This window comes from Cyprinodon variegatus, unplaced genomic scaffold (assembly GCF_000732505.1).
Source record: "Cyprinodon variegatus isolate N-32 unplaced genomic scaffold, C_variegatus-1.0 Scaffold147, whole genome shotgun sequence".
In the NCBI taxonomy this organism is placed as follows: domain Eukaryota; kingdom Metazoa; phylum Chordata; class Actinopteri; order Cyprinodontiformes; family Cyprinodontidae; genus Cyprinodon; species Cyprinodon variegatus.
This window is the reverse complement of record NW_015150600.1, coordinates 822,400-842,809: the sequence shown is the minus strand read 5'-3', so window position 1 is coordinate 842,809 and position 20,410 is coordinate 822,400. Positions and strand designations below refer to the sequence as shown.

Here is a 20,410-nt window from a genome sequence, read left to right as displayed (position 1 = left end):
GAAGCCCTTCACCCTCTCTCCCCCCTGCTTCTTGTGGTGTCTGCATTCCGTTGGACCATAGTCCTCCCCCCCCATCATCATCTTCCTCATCATCCTTCATTCATACTAGGTTGACAACACATAAATACTTCCTGTATTTAAAATACAGCCTTCTCCACTTTACTGGAGGCTAATGGTGTTACTCACACACTAAAGTGGGGGAATTAGAAATACTTTCTAATGTTACAGCAGTTTAGTTGCAAATGTGGCCTGATGTTTGCTGAAAAATGTAGACAATGTAGAACGGAGAACAAAAATCTGTTGAGATTTGTTCACAATTGTAATATTTTAAAAGCGTGGCTTTCTCCTAACTTACCTCCTTAAAAAGTGGTTTAATAAAAGCAGCTTTGAGAGAGCAAACATTTTGAGTCTCTGATTGCAGCAGAATTATCTATGTTGCCTTGTTTTTGTCGACTGAATTGTTTGGGCTGTGTTAAATTTAAGCAATTTTTTCTTAAAATAAGTGATTTTCTTTTTCTTGGATTAAGCAGGTAAGTGAGACACTTTGCTAATTGAATAAGACCGTTTACATTACAAATAAGAAAAAAACAACAACTGTAGTCTCTTATTTCAATTGAATAATTAATGAATTTTAGGCATAAAAATGCTAATTTCATAGGCAGATTATCTTATTTAACTATTCAAATTAAGGATAAAAACACTTATTTTAAGACGTTTTTGCTCATTTTTAGAATGTTTTTGCAGTGGGATTCCTGCCGACCTACCAAGCTGCTTTCTGTAAGATGTGTCTTATTTTGAAATATTTACAGATACTTTTTTTCTGGACAAGACTTCAAATGGTCATTGCTATGAGAGATCTTTACCAAAGTATTCATACTCAAATGATTTCACTTCCTGCCATTCCAATGTATTCTGTTGGGAATTATGAAAGTAAATAATAATTGTGAAACTGGAAAGAAAAATGATTCATGAGTAAAAAGTTTGCAAGTATGACTTGCCGTTTTACTCAGCCACTTTGTGCTTATACATATGCTTGAGAGAACCACCTTCGGCCACAAGTTCGCACATCTAGAGACTCAAGGTTTTCCTCAAGTTCTGTTTAAACCTTTGACTAAGCTGTTCTGTCTGGAAGCAAAACCTCTGTCCCCAGTTTTGATTCTTTAGTAGCCTCCCACAAATTTCCTTTCCTGTTTTTAACTTTATCTCTGTCCCCAGTGACAAGAAGCTTTCCCACAGCATGATACTACCGCAGTCATGTGCTTATTGTGAGCTGCTGTGTTAGTTTTCTTTCCACGTTGGACAAAAAACTTCACACTGTTCTCAGAGGATCAAAGCCAATTCTTCCACGTTTGCAATGTCCACTACATAGGTTTTATAAACGTCTTGTGGCCTTCTTACAACCCATTTTCTTTTTTCTTGCCATTCAGATTGTGCCACCTTCTCCACTCGACCTGTTGGTTTATTTCTTGTTGAGCTACCTGTTTCTTAAAACAAAATGGATTGAACTGTGTAATGTTAAAAAGCTGAGATATTATCTTATGATCAAACCTGTTTAAAGTTATCCACAGCTTTATCATTGACCTTTTAGCTGGCTTATTGAAGGAGTTCATTATCAAATCTTCTCTAAAAATATCTCTTTATTTTTCCTCAGTGGGGAATTCCACTAATCCCAGCAGCTAGATGAAATTAAGCATATCTGGATATGAAAGAAAAATCATATGACTAGATATGTTAGGGCAATTTCAAGAATGAAAAGACTGCCAACATAGCAGAGATGTAAAAAACTTGATGGGAGCAGTGGTTGTTGTAAAGTCTGGGAGGAAGGATCTACAATATTGCTCCCGTGTGCACCTAAGGTACAGCTGTCTGTCACTTAAGAAGATACAAATGCTGTGATAAAGAAAAAGCTTTCTGTGGATAATTAAAAGTATTAAAGCAGTTCTAAAGGAGTTTGAGATTAGGTCGATTTTGGTGGAATAAAGCTGTATTGTTTTGCATTCAATTCAGTTTATTTATATAGCGCCAATTCACAACACACGTCATCTTAAGGCACTTTACAGTTCACCCCTATCTAAGGAAAACCAGTTGATTGCATCGACTCATTGACTCAGATGCAATCCCTCACACTGAGCATGCTTGTAGCGACAGTGGAGAGGAAAAACTCCCTTTTAACATGAAGAAACCTCCAGCAGAACCAGGCTCGTTATGAGTGGCCATCTGCATTTTTCATAAAGAAATACCCCATATCCCATAAGGTCCAGCTTGGTATAGACCATAGTGTGGTAAAATCCTGTGCTGTTTCTCAATATGTGTACTTGGGCATTCTCATGGGCTCGTGAAACGTCATCAGCCTCAGCTCCAGCACATTTCCAGGTCACAAGAACACAAGACGGAGAACGGACAAAGTCCCTAGATGTTGTTCCGGCCCCTCCCTCTTTACTGCGTTTGCATCAGAGAAGACTTGTGCATTCTCCACCAGCTGTCCCAGCATGCATTGCGGGAGCAGCAGCAGCTTCCAGGGTACAGCTTATAGAGCTCAGAGCATTAAGTTAAAAGTTTGCTTTTTGCTGCTGTTCTACAAAACTTTTGTTTTAAGATCAGAGGAGAGCTCTCGCAAAGCATTCTGGGATATATCTGCTCATCTAGTGACCATGGTTGCACTTTTCAAGGTGCAATGTGGGTAAATTTGAGTGCACTGCTTTTTCATCCACTAGACATTCCTATATAGTGCTCCATGTAGGGGTTAGGGTGGATGTACAGACACAGCCACAGCCTCTCAAGGAAAATTAGTCGCATCGACTTCCATCTTTATAACAAATGGGGAAAGGGGAAAGTGACATATGCTTTAAAATAGTCCGCATGTTTGTAGTTGTCTTTTGTGGCAGGGTTCCTGCCACCCTCCTCAAAGGTACTTAGTGCCAGTGAACGTGATCCTGATCCCCTCAGGCCATGACAGAGGTGGTATTCAACTAGCCGTAAGTCGACATAAAATCACAAAAGTAATGCAAATACATAGAGGTTGAAAAGTTACTTTGGGTTGGTTTAAACAGTGTAAGTGTATTGCAAGCATGGATACTAAGTAGTGAATATGGCTATCCAGCTACTACCCCTTCTGTTCATGCCGCTGACCTAACATTTATTGGGGTCCAAGTAGTTCTTGGATATTTGCATGCTGGGTACCATGATGTAATAACCATAAGTTAGCTGTATTTTGGGTAGGACCTCACAATTAAAGCTGTTATAACTGTGCCTCTTGGTGCAATGCAAGCTATTTACAGCCAAGCATGCAATGTGTGACATTTTCAATCGTTGCACGCAGCTACAGCTCACACTGTATGACAAAACTGCAGGGTTTAAAAGTTCACAGCTCATGATGCATGTTCTCACATTGCTGCCCAACACTCTGATGAGATCTTACGACAGCTGACTGAATTTCAAACATGTTTGATTTTCTCCTAACCTTACAACCTTTGATCGGGACGTGGTCATGAGAGGCTAATCGGCTCTCATTACCCCCTGTACACTACACGATGCACGGTAAGGCTGAAACTCTGCCCAATCGGAAATTTCTGGCACGACGGGAGAATCTGCCTGAAAAGGGCAAAAAATTGTACAGTGTATGCCCGGCTTAAACAACCAATGTAAATATGACAAAAAAAAACAAAGAATTGTTCTTTATCATCGTCCAGACAAACAGCTTGTTGCTCCCATTGATTACTCTTGGGTCAAACTGTTTATTAGTTCTGCTATTTTGCATGTTCCAAGACTCTTTTTCAGTTTTGGAAATACAATTAACTGTATTCCTTTCCTCTAAACACTTGGAGTAATGCATATCTGAACTGAAGATTATCTGCCGACAGCAGTTAGCGTTTTTTAGAAGTCTTTTTGGACAGTAATTTAATATCTGCTATGCCTTCCTAATTCAAAATCATGGGCATGATGATGGAGGGAGAGATGCTGCAGCGCCGTAAGGGGAGGGCTGTTTTTCTCTTTATGAAAAATTGCGATCACCGACTGGTTAATCGCTGATGAGCCTCCGTGATTGATTAACGGGTGGCATCACATCAATTCTTGAAGTAATTATCTATTTGTTTTAAAGTCCTCGCTTGGTTGGTACTGAGTTACACAAATTTAAAGGTTTGCGAGGAAGTGCGCTGGCAAGGATGGTGCGATTGCTTCGCTGTTGGTGCACGCATTCTATTCAATGCATTGCATAAAAAACTGGTGTTATGCAGTGCTCCCTAAACATAAAATGAACCACTGTAAGGTTTGTTTTTGTAATTTCATTAAGTGGGAAAAAGGTTTAGAGTATAAAAAGCTTTTAAAGAACATGATAATTTGTACAAGTGGAGTAAATTATTTTGTAGAAAGGAAGATATAACTTCTCTCTCTGACCTGTTTCTGTTTTTTTTTACAATTAGTTAGAAGTAAAACAAGAAGAAATTGGGTCTTGTTTTATCTCTACGAATCGGTTAATGTATTTAGACTTTGTAGTAGTAGCTTAATAGTTTGTCATTTGTTTACTGTTTGATAAAAAGGAACCCAAAATGTGTTTTTTTTCAAGGTTTACATCAGACTGTTTAAATAGCTTTAGTTCATGTCGTGGCTTTGCTGTTTTCTTGCTGTAAGGCAGCGCTGACACATTGGGAGGTGAAAAAGCAGAAGGAAGACTGAAACGGGTCACATGTCAATACAGAAACACAGATGGTTCTGCGTGCAGTGTGGTTGATTAAGAAGTTTTTTAACTGTACTTTCTCAGTGAGGGCCTCAATCACCCTCTGTTTGACCTATCACCATCAATTATAGTTTGAATATTTTATTCGGCAGCCACTGAGAGCTCATTATTTCATCTCATGTTCAACGTTTCTAATTTTCCTTGTACCCAAATGTTTTTATATGTTTTCCAGTTTTCCATTCATTCAGCCGGTTTTCCAGAAAATGAATGGTAACACACTGCCCTTTAAGATTTGAATGAACTTTGGCCATCCTTATCTACAAAAATGATCTTTGAGGGGGTAATTGCCTGAGATTTTTTGCAGGCCCTGAGCGCTGATAAAGTCCGCCTGCAACCTTTCACTAAAAGCTAAATCCTTTCAATGTAAATCCAAAATTTTCTTCTAGGTGCTGGGTCATGTAAACCACCTACCGTTTGTCTGATTTTGTTGGAATGCCTTAAAAATGCTTTAAAATCAGATTCCTGATGTTGTTGCTTTCTTGTCACACAATGTTTAAGAATATCCAGCAAATTTTGATATCAGACAAAGACACCCTGAGCAATTCCCAATTCAGTTTCTGGAATTTTACAGAACCTTGTAACTTTTAAACCTGATATATTGATGCATAGAACCACTCTGCTACAACTTCTACACCATCTGTTAAGAACTTCAGCATAAAAATGCCTCAAAAAATAAGGACCGCTATTTTTATGATTGTTTTTATTTAAGAACAGAACAAAAAGAAAACAGGAGAGTCTTGATCCTCCTCACACGTTCACTATGGAATACATATTTACGGTTGAATTTATTACCACAAAGAAACTACTCTGCCATGAACACGGTTCTTACTGAACACTTGGACAAATGACAACAACTTACGCCTTAAGTAAATATATAAAATAATATCTGCCCTCAGATGCTAATCTCTAAAACAGCGGTGTCCAAATTCAGACCTACGGGCTGCCATCTTGTTTTAGTTCTTCTCCTCCTCAGCATATCAAAGTTCTGCATATAACTGCTAATGAGCTATCATTTGACCCTGGGGGGTTAAAAAAGAAAGATAACTAAGGCATCCAGGATACCCGTTCCTAAAAAGGAACTTTGAAATTTGTGAGAATCATATTGTGACCAGTTGCAATTAAAGAAGGCGAAAAATAGCAGCAGAGGATTAGAAAGCTAAGCCGGGTCAAAAAGAACCAATAATAACTAGCTTCCTAGAAATGGAGTGGAATAGAAAGTTATAAGTACCCCTCAGCATTGTTGATTTGACCATGATTTCTGACCCATTGCAGAAAATCTTGAAGGAAACTGGTGCCCATCAGTTTGTGACATTAACCCTCAGCATACTTCTTATTCAGCAGGGCACTGATTTGAAACTAGCATGTCCACCTTTTGAGCATATGGGGAAAGAAGGGAAGTAAAGGAAAGTTTTATTATTAGAAGAAACAGTCCCTTTAAAACCAAGGTTTGGATTTATTCAGTTCATCTGTGCCCATTCTGAAAATACTTTGACTATCTTCAATATTTTAAATCTGTATGGCTGAAACCCTTTTTCTAGTTGACCTCAAGCTGCCCTCAACTAAATCATTTTTTTTTTTCTCTGCAACCTGTTCTGTCTGTCAGCAGTGATTCTCTGCCAGTCTGGTTTCTGCAATGAATGGTAACACTATCCATCCAGCCAACACCACTTCAGCAGGAGGAGGTCCAAGTGTAGCAGCGCCACCCAGAGGCTGGAGGGAGTTCTGTGAGCTGCATGCCATCGCAACAGCCCGACAGCTGGCTGGACATTACCGGAGCTTTGCCAGTGAGCGCCCGCAGCATGAGCTGGTCCCACCAGAGACTTTCTCCAAGCACTTCACCGACCTCTTCCAGCACCACTTCTGCTGCGAAGTCGACAAAGATGGCAGTCCACTCGGCCATGGCTCATGCCCGATTGCCTCCGGAAGCGCATCCGCAACAGCTTCTTCCTCTCCCTCACCTCATGCTGTGATCAGCCGGTTGCGGATCTCGTCCCTTTCACAGGATTACCGGGAGGCGGGGCGGCCAAGCATAGGAGCCGCGTCGATATCTGTGGTACCAAAAGTGGAGCCGGTGTTGGTCAGTCGGGAGCAGGAGCAGCCGCTGAGATGTGCAGCAAGAAACTCCTTTTCGGGGTCTAGAAGTATTAGCGGGGGGTCGCTGCTGATCCAAAGCCACAGCAGCGATGAGATCTCTGCCACTGATCGCCATCAGCCACCTGAGCGACATTCCTCGGACTCTTTGGCGTCAAATTCTGCACACAGCGACATCACGCATTTCCCTGTCAGCCAGATTCAAAAGACAGTACAACGGATTTTCCAAAAACGGCACTCCCACAGTCCCTGCTCTTCCCAGGACCTGTCTCTAAGCAACCCCAACCCCACCACCACCAATAACAGTACCCTGAACAACGGTGACAGAGTGGAGGAAGGCTCATCCTCTTTGTCCCACTCATTCCCCTCACAGAACTTGGAAGCAACCTCCCCAGGTGCCTTACATCGACCCAGAGTGGTCTCGCACCTCCTGGAGGGTTTTCGTTGGTTACGCAGCAGAAGCATGAGGCTCAGGAGGCCGGAAGTGAGCGGCTGCTGCAAGGAGGGCCAACTCAAGTACCTGCTGGTGGATGACACTATCTCGGACTCTCTGCCCCACTGGCAACGCTGCCGCCTGCTGGTCAGGAGGATCAGAGACACTCAAAGTGGAGGGGGCAGAGCAGGAAGCGAGAGGTACCAGCTGGAGCTGTACGATCCCCCAAAGGTAGGATTTACATTCCCAGCTACATTTTCAGCTTCTGTCTTCATCACATGTTATATGTTCCCTTTAACTGAGATTTATATTGCTTGAATTTTCTACATTTGACACTTTACAGCCATGTACAATGTATTTAACCCATGTAGGGTATTGGCTTTTTTTTCTCTAGAATGGTAAAGAAAACACGTTTTTTGTTTTGTATGACATGAAATTATTTGAATTTAGTCAATTTATTAAGGAACAATGTTGCACTGCTCGTAGAGCTGCAGGTCTTTGGGGATGTTCCTCTATCAGCTCAGAGATGGAAAACAGTTCATGCTCAGTCAGTTTTAATTTCTCTCTTTTTTCCCGTATTCTCTAAAGTCCACAATTCTCCTGCATAGTAGATTTGTCCACATATTCTTCCACCTGAGCTGTTCATCTGTCCAGATTCTGCATTGTTACCAGCTAGTGATGGACCCCAACTGGGTAGGCACGGCCTAGTGGTAAGGGCATTGCACTTGGAATCTAGAGGTTCTGAGTTCAAGCCCCACTCCCACAGACTTCAACTCTGGGTCCCTGAGCAATACCCTCCCCGGGTGCTGCACAGTGGCAGCCCACTGCTCCCCAAGGGGTTGGGTTAAATGCAGAGGTCAATTTCTTCTGTGTGAGATTAGTAAAGTATAATTATTAATTGTATAAGATCTACGACTTGAATCAGATGTCGGATGAATGATGCTGACACTTCTTTTTACAATGATGTCATACAGATACAGTTACAGAGATAGTATTCACTTTAGTTTTATGTGTGCAATGCTGTTTTAACTTTAGATTAAGTCATTAATTGATAACTTGCATCCCAACTAGGACAGGACTTGTTTTAAGGTTAACTGAGTAAACGGAGTAAAAGAGAAACTTAAAAAAAGTTAGGGAAGGTGTGAAACTTTAAATTATATTCTATGCTACATTAAAATAGGAAGTCCTCTCTATATCTTGTTGGCTCGAAGGTTTTCTTTTGAAAAAAAAAAAGAGATGTGGAAACTCTCAGGGCTGTGGTCAGACTACAGCAATTGGCTAACTGTGAAATCTTTACTTTGTAATTTACAGTAAAACATTTATGAAAATGAGGGAAGGCCAGGAAATCCCACTTCCACAATCAGATGTGTTTTCTTACTGAAATGCATGTTGAGGGTTTTCACACTTGCTGCAGGTGGTTTCGAGCTTTTTCGAAAAAAGTTGTGGAACAAGCCAACACGTCTGTTCAAGAGTGATCACGACCAATCAGCTGGTTCCTTTTCCTTGGAAATGAAGCCGAAATATTGCTCTGAGATTAAAAGTCTGCTTGTAAATGTCGTCCAGCTGTTTTTCTTCCTCAAAAATGCATCTAGCAACCTTTTTCTGGTTTAGCCTGCTAGCTTAGAAACAAATCAAACACCGTTTCACAGATATATATATATATTTCCTTTTAAATTAAATGCAAAGGTGATTTTGTTTTTGCTCTCTATACATGGTTTTAAGGTTAACATGCAGGTGTTTAACAACAGCACACCACTTTTAGGGTTTGCCATCTTTCTATCTGATAATTGATTGTGATTTTCTCAGTACAGATTTTTCACAGGACTTTGCTTGATCAGATAATGCATTGGTATTTCTCCAAAAGTCATTGTACTTCTCAGAAGTGCATGCCACCAAAGCCCATTTAGCATCTGTCAGGTTCCTCATCTTGTGTTTCATATCTGTGTGAGATAAACCTGCCAGATCTGGTTGTGTAAATAGGATGGAAAACCCGCAGAAACCCTGAAAGGGTTTGTTAATGTAACTTTGCCAGAAAAAGCTGCATGTACCCCCACCCCCTCCCAGAAAAAAAAAAAAAAAAAGAGAAATCAACACAAACAAAAGCACACACACTGAGAAGACAGAAAAAGTCATTTCCTGTTTCCAGCTGTTTTAGTTGCAGGGTGTTTTCCCCCCTCTTCCTTTTTACAAACATCACCCTCTTCCTCTGGCCGTTGTTTGGTTTTTCAGAAAAGGCTGCTTCGCTGCATCTCGGCGTCTTTTGGTGCACGGTTTGCCACATGATAAAAAAAACAAACAAACAAAACAAAGCCGTGATGACATTTAGCTTTGCCTCAGAAAGCTGCTCGTTTTTTTTTTTGTTTTTTTTCAGGTGGTTTGCGATGCAACTTTGCCTCTTGTGAAGGATTTGCCGCTTTAACTGCACCATGAACATTCGCTCTAAACCTGTCTTGTCACGGTTTGGTGTGGTTCAACTGTTAAAACCCCAATCATTTAATGTTTAAATGAGTCAAGAGGTAATTTAGGTGAAAAGGCGTCAGGAGGCAGGGTTAAACTTAGACTGTAGCTACTGCTGCCTGTTTGACTTCATGGTTTTTGTAACACACCATTTCATGAAAAATGAATCTCACTTATTTTTAATTTTTTTCACCCATTGTAGCATTTCTATGCCCTGTTAAATCGAAAAGTCTGCAACCTTTATGCATTCTTTTACCCTTTGGTGTGTAGATATACCTCCCACACTCTTTCCTGTTTGTTTGGGGTTTGTTTCAGCCAGGCACAACCTCTCCACCTATAAATTCAGAGCTAATAATCCTACTGAATCTAAAAAAACATTTAACAGTCACATTAAATAAATCGTCTTTTTGACCTATATGCATTTTCTTGTTAAACAAATCTTCCAAAGTCGCAGCAAGAGGTTCTCTCTCTCTTCTTCTCAGACCCTAAAAAAACTGCCTGACTGCACACAGTGGGTTAAAGCCTGCCGTACCTCCAGACGCTATGAGGCTACATGTGCTCGCACACCCAGTCCCCTTAGATCCTCAAAACAGTAATCAGAGCAGTCAGTTTGAGTAATGTGCACAGCTCAGTCTCGTCATGGGGCGTGCAGCTTTGAGGTGGTGGTGGGGGGGCTCCATGAAAACAGCCGTTGCATGCATGCATGCATGCATGCGCGCGCATCTCAGGGCGCATGTGTGTTTCAGAGCCTTTTTATATTTAGCAGCCCTCAACTCACCAGGCAGCTGCAGCCCTAACCATGTGCGTGTTAGCTTGTTGATAGAGCCAGAGTCGTACGCGTTTGCATTGGCAGAACTGACCCTGCCGCTCTGAGAAATCTCCCTCTCTTTTTTTTTTTCTCTGGGTGTTTAATCTTGGCAGGACAGATAGATAAGGTCCCAAGAATGGCCTTAAAAGGAAGGAAAGCAATGGAGAAGCATGTTTCCCGTCTTTACATTCACAGAGAATTTAAAGAATCGTGGCGGTGCTGCTGTGATCAGTATGTTCCTGCAGCTGCCTTCTTTCTTTTTTTTTTTTTTGTGAATGCATTTTTTTTCTCACACATAGTAAGGGGATATTTTTACATGCCACATTTTAAGTAAATGTTCTCACACTGTGTGCAATGTTTGGCTCCCCCAAAAAGAAGAAGAAGAAAAAAGAAGTCATAGTTCATGCTAATGCATGCAGAGTTCAATTCTGTTGATTGGTGTGTGTTTCTTTTTCCTTTTCAATGTGTTAGAAGCAGAAGTAATATTAGGGAGATCATTTAGTACAAAAGAGCAAGCTGCATGGAAACTGATAATGCCCTTGCATGAGTAAAAAGCAGCCAAGGTACAGCTGCAGGGTCTTTATCATTAGTTTGAAATATGCACTAACCCTCCAGATTCATAAGATTCTCCTATCAGGGAGATCTTCAAGTTGAAAATTCAGCGGTAAATTATTTTTATGTTTTTATGTTAAAAGGTGGCAGTGTCTCTTTGAGAAAATCTTGTCAAGTTATAGTACCGTCCCTAAAGTTGAGAGGAACTCACGTCTGTTTCACTTCTTCTTATTATCTGAAGTGTTAGCACGCATTCAGACTTTATTAAAAAAAGCACAGTATTTAAAAGAGAAGAGTTCCATGTGTGATAGATGCAGCATTTTAAGTATTTTTTTTCCTTGTTTTTAAGGGCAAACCTTATTTAGAGGCATTATTGATTGAATTAGATTTAAAACGTGCGCAAATAAAGGTCTGAGCTGCCCTGCTGGGGTAGGGTGTTGGAATCCAAAGCGCCAACATCCCTCTCTCCAGGGCTACAGAAGTGAACATGCGTTTACAGAATCCAGTTGTCAGTAACTCTTATGCTCATGCAGCTGCCTGTAAATCTTCTGCTTTGTTCTTCTTTTTGCATTTGAAGTGACACGACCAAACTCCAGAGAAAACATCTGCAAAGCTGTAATTGACACAGCGGGTGCAAACTCAAAACAGACTCGAATACGACTTAGTGTTTTTTTTTTTTTTTTTTCCAGTCCTCCTTAAAATGTTGTTAAAAGGGCTTTTTTCATGTCTGCATTCTGTTTTGGATATAAAAGAAAAGAAATCCTCAATCTGAGTGAAACCAATTCTTCTTCCATTGCAGAAGTAAATCTTGTCTTGTCAGCTGAAAAGAGCAGAACTTCTGTGTTCTGTTTGGTCGTTTATCCTGAAGTTCTCTGTTATGCCTTCATTTATCAAACTTCAAGCTTAATTTCGAAATCTAATTTTACCTCCTTGGTGCAGATTTATCTAATCTTATTGAATATAAATTAAATGATATATCAAATAATGAAATAATCATCAACTAATTTAGGAATTAAATGATCATTAACTGATGTGACTCTAAAACAAACCTCTCGCAGCAGGAACAAGCCCACTAAGGAACAATAAACCAAAACTGTTTAAGAATATTTAAGCTGCAGGTTAAAGGTATCGGCAAACAATAAAGCAGAGGACCTTCACTGCAAAATGAAAGTAACTTTTAGGAGCTGGTTCCACCACAGACCAGAGACATATCAGAACTGCCCATCTTAGAGTGCATTTGGAGGAGAAAGAGTTTGGTTCCGGCTCTGTTGTGCTCTTTTTTTTTCTCTTCTTAATTTTAAATGACATTATTTAAAATTGAAAAAAGAAAAAAAAATTATTTGAAGAAGCAGCTGGCACTATAGAAATAAGTCGACCAGAAAAAGCTGAACGATTTTAGCTGCAGATGCATCCTTTGCTACCAAAGTTAAAGTCAACACCAAAGATGGGCTTTGTTCCTCTATTGTGAAATGTTAATTTTCTGTCAAATAATGAACAGAATTAGTTCTAACTTCCTTTCCCAGTATTTTTATTACTCCTAAGATCTGCTGAAGTAGCTAAATAGTAGAAAATCTGAAGAATATGCTATTTCTTTTTATTGAATTACTCAAGTGAATATCTCATTAGTTAAATAATCATTAGCTGAAGCCCTAAAGGAGATTTGGTAACATAATTGTAAATAACCATCTGACAGGAAAGGTATGTATTCATCCCCACTGTCCTCATTTTGCTCAGCTCTGTGGGCGTAGAAACTCACATTTTTGTAAATAAGATCCCAACTTTTTACGATTGAACAGGGACCGTCTCCTAACATGAGTTTTTAACAGTCACATCGATATTTTTGGTAAACGAGATAACTGTTGAGTGTAAATGGAACGCAAAACTGAACCAGACTGTGCCAGACACAACCAAACCGTGCTAAATCTAGTACTAGATCAACAGTAGGGCTCAGCGTGGTTCACTTGAGGTTTGGTTCTCTGATGACAAAGAGCGCATGAGCAGACCACATCATCTCCTATTTACAGTCAGCTTCCAGTAATTGGCAGTAATGAACACATTTAAGTTGCTTACAACTGCCACAAAACAGAAGAAGAAGAAGAAGAAGAACTGTAAACAACAATCGAACAACACTACATCAACACTACATTTTTAAAAATGGCTTTAAAAGAGCGTGATGCCATCTGGGATGACGCCGAGCCTGAGGCTCTTATTGCAATTTGGGTGGAGGGCTCTATCCAGGCGATGTTTGACAGAACAAAATATAATCACATAAGTTTTCCTACTAGAGAGCAATTAGGAGGCGAGGAACTGTGCTAGTTTGATGTATAAATGGTTGTTAGGAACAGAGCTTGGCACGGTTTTCTGATCGAAGCTCAGTCCGAACTTTGTACTGATCGGTTTTCAGAGGGTAGTGTAAACTGGGTTTATGTCTGTATTTATCCGTTTTCCAATGTCTCCGAGTCTATTATGGCCTCTTAACAGGTCTCCTCCGTTGCCCTCTTCTTCTCCATACCACTTCTGACCGACTTCACTCATCCTGCTGAAGAAAGGAAAGCTTCCACAGCATGATGCAGCCACTATCATGTTTTAACATGAAGTTGTTTTCTTTTTTTCAGGGTCATACACCGTCTTACATTGTTCTTGCAGACCTCTGAGACATCTGTTATTATTTAGCTGACTTTTGAGGTTGCTGAAGTTTAGATTTTGCTTTTATACAAATGAAATAACTTTTCCGTTTCCCTTTACTTCACAGTTGTGCACCATGTGTTGCAGCTTTATCACATGAAAATCCAGATTAAAATATGTGAATGTGAATTTTTCCACATGGAGTCAGCGTTGTCTGACTGGTTCTGATCCTGCCAGGAAAGTAGCGTTATTGTGTCCTCCAGCACGAGTTCCCACAGACGGTTACGGTCTGACATGCTTCCTCAGACCTCCTGTTGCCTTCATCCTAATCACCTCTCATCTCCCTTCAGCTGTGTGTGTGTGCGCGAGTTTGTGCACTATTACATGTGTTAGTTCCAGCTCCTCCAGTCCTAATCTCTCCCACATGGTATCATTTTATGCTGGTGTGTGCCAGTGCCTACACCATGTCTCACGTTGCTCTTTAAGTTTGTTTTTCTCTGTTGTTTTCTTTTTTTAATTTTAAATATTACCTTTAATAAGAAGAAACTACAAGAATTGTCTATATCAGACGGTCTCTTTCAAAATGGGCCATAATCCACCCACAGAGTTTGAGTTAAAAACAAGTTAAGATGCACTCGTTTGTGATCTATATTTATAGGTCTATGTTGTGTTTCTCGTCTAGTTCAAGCTCTTTTTTTTTCTCTCCGTGTGTGATCTCAAGAGGCGTTTGGAACATCAGTGGAAAATACTTTTCAAAACAAGCAGACCCTGGTATCCATCTGTTCTGTGTTACTTGTTGTACTTCAGGCTCCCATATGGCAGCAGGCGGTGTTAATTTGGCTCTCGCTGCGTACCACAACTGAAGCCTCAAACACATGGGCTCCAGTCAGCTGAACAAGAAACGTAACCGATCCAACCGAGAAACACAGGAAATAAAAATGTGGGAGACATGAAAAGACAAGGGTCTGGCTGGTAGTAGATGACGGCAAGAAGAAAGGAGGACAGGTGGACATCAAGGAGACTTGATTGTAATAAAATAAAAATCCTTAGAATATTTGTTTAATTATTAGTTTTTTGCTGGTTGCCTTTAAAGATGTTACTAGAAAAACCTGTAACATGGGTTTCAGGTTAGTTGTTGACCTTATTTCCTCCATGTTGGTCAAAGAGGTGAAAGATTGCATTTTCAAATCATTATGTTTAAATTCCCCCTTTTATTATAATAGTTACTAATAGAAATCCTTTAATATGCCTATGAATTATCTCTTATTCTAACTCTGTTATTTTGAACCTTCTTTAGTTTAAAATGGATTTCCTTTATGGCCCAATAGGTCATATAAATAGCATGCAGGTGGCACAGTGGTTAGTGGCACAACCCATTTACAGAGGCCTTAAGGCTGAATTATACTTCGCAACTAGGTTGTCTGCGTAGGTGTCGCAGTGAACAAAAAGACGTCCCCGCCCCCTCCACAGACACTCTGCTGCACCTCTCCCAAATTGTAGGTGACCGCAGACAGGAGGCCGGCTTGTTTTATTTTTATGACCTAAATTGGGAAAAATGACTCGTCACCAGCACGAGAACGCTGGGACCCTTTTTTCACCTGGATCTCCACTCTTTGTCGTTTTTTTATGCCCCTCTGTTTTTGGACAAACTTTCCCCCACTTCCTCACTGCCTCGGCCGTATCTAGACCCACAGCGTATTGCGCAGAACACGCTCAAAATTGAGCATAAATCAAAAATGTCTGCGTCGAGCTCACTGCAACACACTGCTGCGGGGAGTATAACCAGCCCTTTAGTGGTCGACGCGGGCGACCCGGGTTCGATTCCTGCCTGTGGTCCTTTGCAGCATGTCTCTCCCTCTCTCTCGTATCCCCTTTCCTATAAGCCTACTGTTTCAAAAAACAAGCCATGGGTGCCGTAAAAACTAAAAGATGAAAAAAAAAAAGAATTCTTTCTCTCCAAGCTGATAGTGTTTATTGAGGGCTTAATCAAAGATCTGTCCATATTTTTGTTCAACTTTAACATGATTATGTTAACAAAATAATAAAATGTAGCCTTGATTTGATCTTTCCAGCTGACTTCAGTCCGCTCTGCCTGAGGTACGTTTACTTGTGGAACTGAAGGTCTACTAATACGAAAAGTAATGGGAGTCTTTCCAATCCAGGCAGGCAGTTTAAAATACAGCTAACCCAGTTTAAATTAAAGCATCCAGCGAAGCCGTTTTAAAACTCCACTTTTACTAGCAAATAATTATCCCCATTCAACTTAAAGAATCATTAAAGCTGTCCAGATTGAAGCCTTCATACTCTCTTCTGTGATAGTTTGTAGGGGTGTAAATCACATCCCTCATGGCGATTCGATTCACTATCGATTTCCTGACCCAACGATTCGATTATTTTCGATACTCAAGAATACACTTTTAATTAATCGATTAATCAGTTACATTTTTTTTTTTTACTATTTTTTTTTTTTTACACCTTACAGGCTAAACAAAGTTTCAAGTTTGAAATAAATCAATGAAAGCTGTCATATCGTTATGCATTTTTTTTTTTTAGAAACAACAGCAAATAACAGAAGTTGCATCAAAAAATACTGCAAAAATACTGCGCAAAATCAGTGCAATGAGTTCAATGCAATACCTCGGCTCCAGACGTCCCCGCCCCCTTGAGAGACGCTCCGCTGCACCTCTCCCAAATTGTAGCTGACTGCAGACAGTGTCGCAGACAGGAGGCCGGCTTGTTTTGTTTTTATGACCGAAATTGCGGAAAACAACTCGTGAAGTTTGACCCGCTAGAAGAGCGAGGTGCGCGAGAACGCTGGGACCCATTTTCCACCTGGATCTCCGCTCTTTTTGGCCCTCATGTCCCTCCGTCGTCTGACTAAACTTGCCCCCACTTCCTCGCCGTCTTGGCCGTATCTAGACCCACAGTGTGTAGCACAGACCACGCTTCAGTATTGAGCATAATTAAAAAATGTTTGTGTCAAGCTTACTGCAACACACTGCTCTAAGAGTATAACCAGGAAGCGAGGTAGGAGGGCAAAATAGGTTTAGCGCCACTGCAGCACGAGAGGGAGAATTACGTCCAGGAGCAAATGGATAAAAATAGACCGGAGGAAAAAAAAAACATGAATCGATTATCTTGGGGATGTGTCGATGCATCGGATCGTCGGCTTTTGGATCGATGCATCGATACAAAACGATTATTATTTACACCCCTAATAGTTTGACTCATTACATTTTCTCTTTGTGTTTCCAGGTATCCATTTGCAGCACAGAGCAGGTCACATGATGCAGGCAGACATAAGCTGCAGCAGCCATTACATTCTCTCCCCCATTGTTCATGTCATCACAGCTTTTAAATAATAGCTGCATGAATTAATAAGTCTGATACAGATGATGGAAGATAGATTTGATCTGGACCCTGTCTTTATTCAAACCATAAAGTCTTTCTATCCTGTAGGTTGTTCGAATTTGTAAACAGCAAAGCTAAGTAAAAGAGTAAATGTAGAATTTCCCAGGTTCAGTGAATGCAACATGGTTAGCAGTTTACTGTGGCTCTATATACGATTAAAGAGGTCTTATTTCTGTTAGTATAAGTTAAAACAAATGTAAAACAAGGTTTATAAGAAAAGTGAAATTTCCATTTCTGATCCATTTAAGAAACCAGCTAATAGCATTTATAGCTGAATTTAGGCTACCCTGGTTTGCTGTTGATATATAGGTTTTATTGTGAAATTTTCTTTCTAATAAATTCTTGACTAATTCATTCAGCATCAGTTTTTACGAGCTTTAAGGAATCTCCAAAGACTCTGCTCATAGCAGCATTCACAGCAGAGATTTGCTTCTTCTGAGACAGTTTCATTTTACATCACAACAATCTGTGTATCTCACCCACAACGTCTAATCTTTTCCTCTTTCCAGGGATGAGTTTCATGAAACCTAGAAATTCTGCCTTGAAGTGAGTCATTTACTGTGTGGGTGCAAATGCATTCTAAGCCCCATATTCACTGTGCGCATAATGTGTGTGTTCACCACATGTGTATAGAGTCAAAATATCAAAATATTATGTAACCCCCAGTTCTCAACCAGATGAATGAAGCCTGAGACTAGAAGTATTCATATTTGTTTTTTTGGCCTCTTTAAGGAGGATTACTTAGACTTTGTCAACTTTACCACAGAGGTATTCTCTCTTAGATCTGATCCGATCCATCCAAAGTTTCCCTTACTCTTTCCAGCTTCTCCTTCAGAGGATATTGTCCAGCCTTGTAGTGATCTAAACATTTTATAGAAAACAGAGTGTGACATTTGGAAAAACACTGCCAGCCAGTTAGATCAAAGCGTTCTAATCCATCAAACATAATATCTATATTTTTCTGGTTTAACTCTGTCTGCTCTAATTTGCACAGACTTTAGGGAAACTTAGATATTTACAGGCCTTTCTGCCAGCTGCTGTATGTTTGGCTCTGCCCCTAAAGTGGCTGGCTTTGGCCATGCAGAGATTTGGCTAGATCTTGAATCCTCTGATGTTACTTTAAAGTACTAATGCCTGGGTTAAGTTCTCCTTATTTCTACTCTAATCATATGTGCCTCTGATCATGAAGCTGGGTGACATTTAACTCTCTTCAGAAATGCCACAAGCCATCGTAAAGAGAACGATGGCTTGCCACCTTTATCAAAAACCTCAAAACTTGTCAGCTTAACCACCAAATGTGATGTACTCCTGGTAAGCAGTGCTTAAACTCTGCTCAGTCATCGACCATTTCACGTCAATTCCAAGAACAGGGATGTTATCTACCATGATCCTCTTTGTCGCTCACATTGTCGGCATCAGTGAACAGAGCATCAAAGAAAAAAAAACGCTGACAAAGAAAGGTTTTTCCGTCTTTGTCAAAGTAGCTCAGGTTGCTTCCTTTACTTAAGCTGTGAATACCTGCAGGACTGACGAAATTAATCTGAACTTCAACTGAAATTGCTAATGTCTGGCATTTCCAGAGTACCACATGTGCAGTTTTGCTCTGCTTTCCTTCCAAAAGCGTCCATGTCAGGTTGCCTAGAACTTCTCCTTTACTCTGCAGTTAAAATAGTGTAAAAGGGTTAGTTTGTAAAGCACAATTTTAACCTTTTGATGAGGAGCATTTATCAGTCCTACCATGGTATGCTGGCCATCTACACTAGCAAACTCTGCTTTAGTTGGAGAAGTAGCTAAGAGACCCATGGTGAGTTTGAGGAACTGCGGCAGTTGTTGGCCATGCAAAGCAAATTCTAAAGAAGAGAGCTGCTGTTTAAGGAAAGCTGAAATAATTTCTGCAGGGGACACAAGAAAACATATGGAATACAGAGCTCTGGTAAAACCAAAATGGACATTTCTGGACTAAAATCAGAACACTTCATGTGGCGGACACTTTCTAATGGGTCTGATTATGTCATATATTTCATGAAACACGGCTGTGTCAGCGTCATGCACCACTGATGCATCACTTTGTTTTGATTAAATACATAAAGTCCTGGTAAACTAAAATGAAGTGTTCTTTATCAGATAGCTTTTTAAAGTCAATGCACATGGCGACTACCCAGAGTTGCTGTTCTAAGGAAGCACCAAAGAGACACAAAATATTTTAAAAGCTTGTTTAATTGTTTCTTAGAAGGCTGTATGATGCCAGGCCCTGGTGTTGATTTGCTCCTGAGAGGCAAACCCCTTATGCTAAGGTTTAAAGCCGGTCAGATTCTTCAGAAAAAAGCAGACATGCAATTATTGGTAGCAGGGAGCTGAAAGGGAAGATTTTTAAAGACCTAAAGCTGCTAAAGAAATCATATGAGAGATAAAAATGCAAAGTAGTCAAATAAAACAAGCAACATTTGGACTGTAATTTAAATGTCCAAAGATAAGCATGGTTAACTTTCACCAAAGTTCACCCTCCTTTTACCCATTTAGGTAATCTTACTGCTAATAAAGGCATTTTCAATCTATTTTTCTTCTATCTGTCATGTATAATGTAAAGCCTCTTTGATGATAATCTTGTGGATTTCAGAGTGTTTTTTCCATCGAGTATGATTCCATATCCAGCTCCTTTTTTTTCTTCCTAATTAAAAGTCCTCAAACACTATGCTTGCATGAAAGCGGGCATGAGGGATTATGACTGATTACAGAGCCGGCATTTAGCACCAATCAGCCGCAATTACTCTTGTCAGGAATAGTATGAGTCATAGAGAGATCCTTCCAAGCTGAAACCCACAGATTTCTAAGGAAAGCATTTGATGCAGCCAGTATTAAAGACTTTGGGCATGAAAACCTCTCATGTTGGCAGTGACTCGTGGATCAATTAATATTTGACTGTTAGTCAACGTCTCTGAATGGCTGTGGGCGGGCAAACCAAGAACAACTTATTTAGCCATGTTTTTTTCATCATTTCCACTCTTTGATGCCCTTTATATTACTCATATGTTTTTTTTTCCTTATGGAAATATTTTTTTGGGGGGGGTCTAATTGATTCAAGTTTGCAGGCTGCATTCAAAGCATTTTCCTTCAATGCACTGTTAAATAAATGGCTAAAACCAGAGAAAATGTATTGAAAAGCAGCAAAAATTAGAATCGGCTTCATGGCCTGTTTTTTGCTTTTGTTTTGTGTTTGTTTGGATAAAGCACGGAGGAAGTAGAAAACTTTTTTAGACGGAGTGGAAAAAATGTCATTCACATGGTTGAAAATGGATGT

At 40.1% G+C, this 20,410-nt stretch overlaps 1 protein-coding gene across 2 annotated transcripts in view; it reads left to right on the top strand.

Annotated features, from left to right (window-relative positions):
* Window positions 1–20,410, top strand: part of sh2b3 (SH2B adaptor protein 3) — a 61,577-nt gene that overhangs the window by 17,243 nt on the left and 23,924 nt on the right. Inside the window, exon 2 of one of the 2 annotated variants that reach the window (XM_015377170.1) lies at window positions 6,339–7,490. In XM_015377170.1, coding sequence (XP_015232656.1) covers window positions 6,369–7,490 — 1,122 coding nt within the window. In that variant the 5' untranslated portion in view covers window positions 6,339–6,368. The remainder of the gene's footprint in view (window positions 1–6,338; window positions 7,491–20,410) is intronic. The other variant, XM_015377169.1, reaches the window with a different exon arrangement.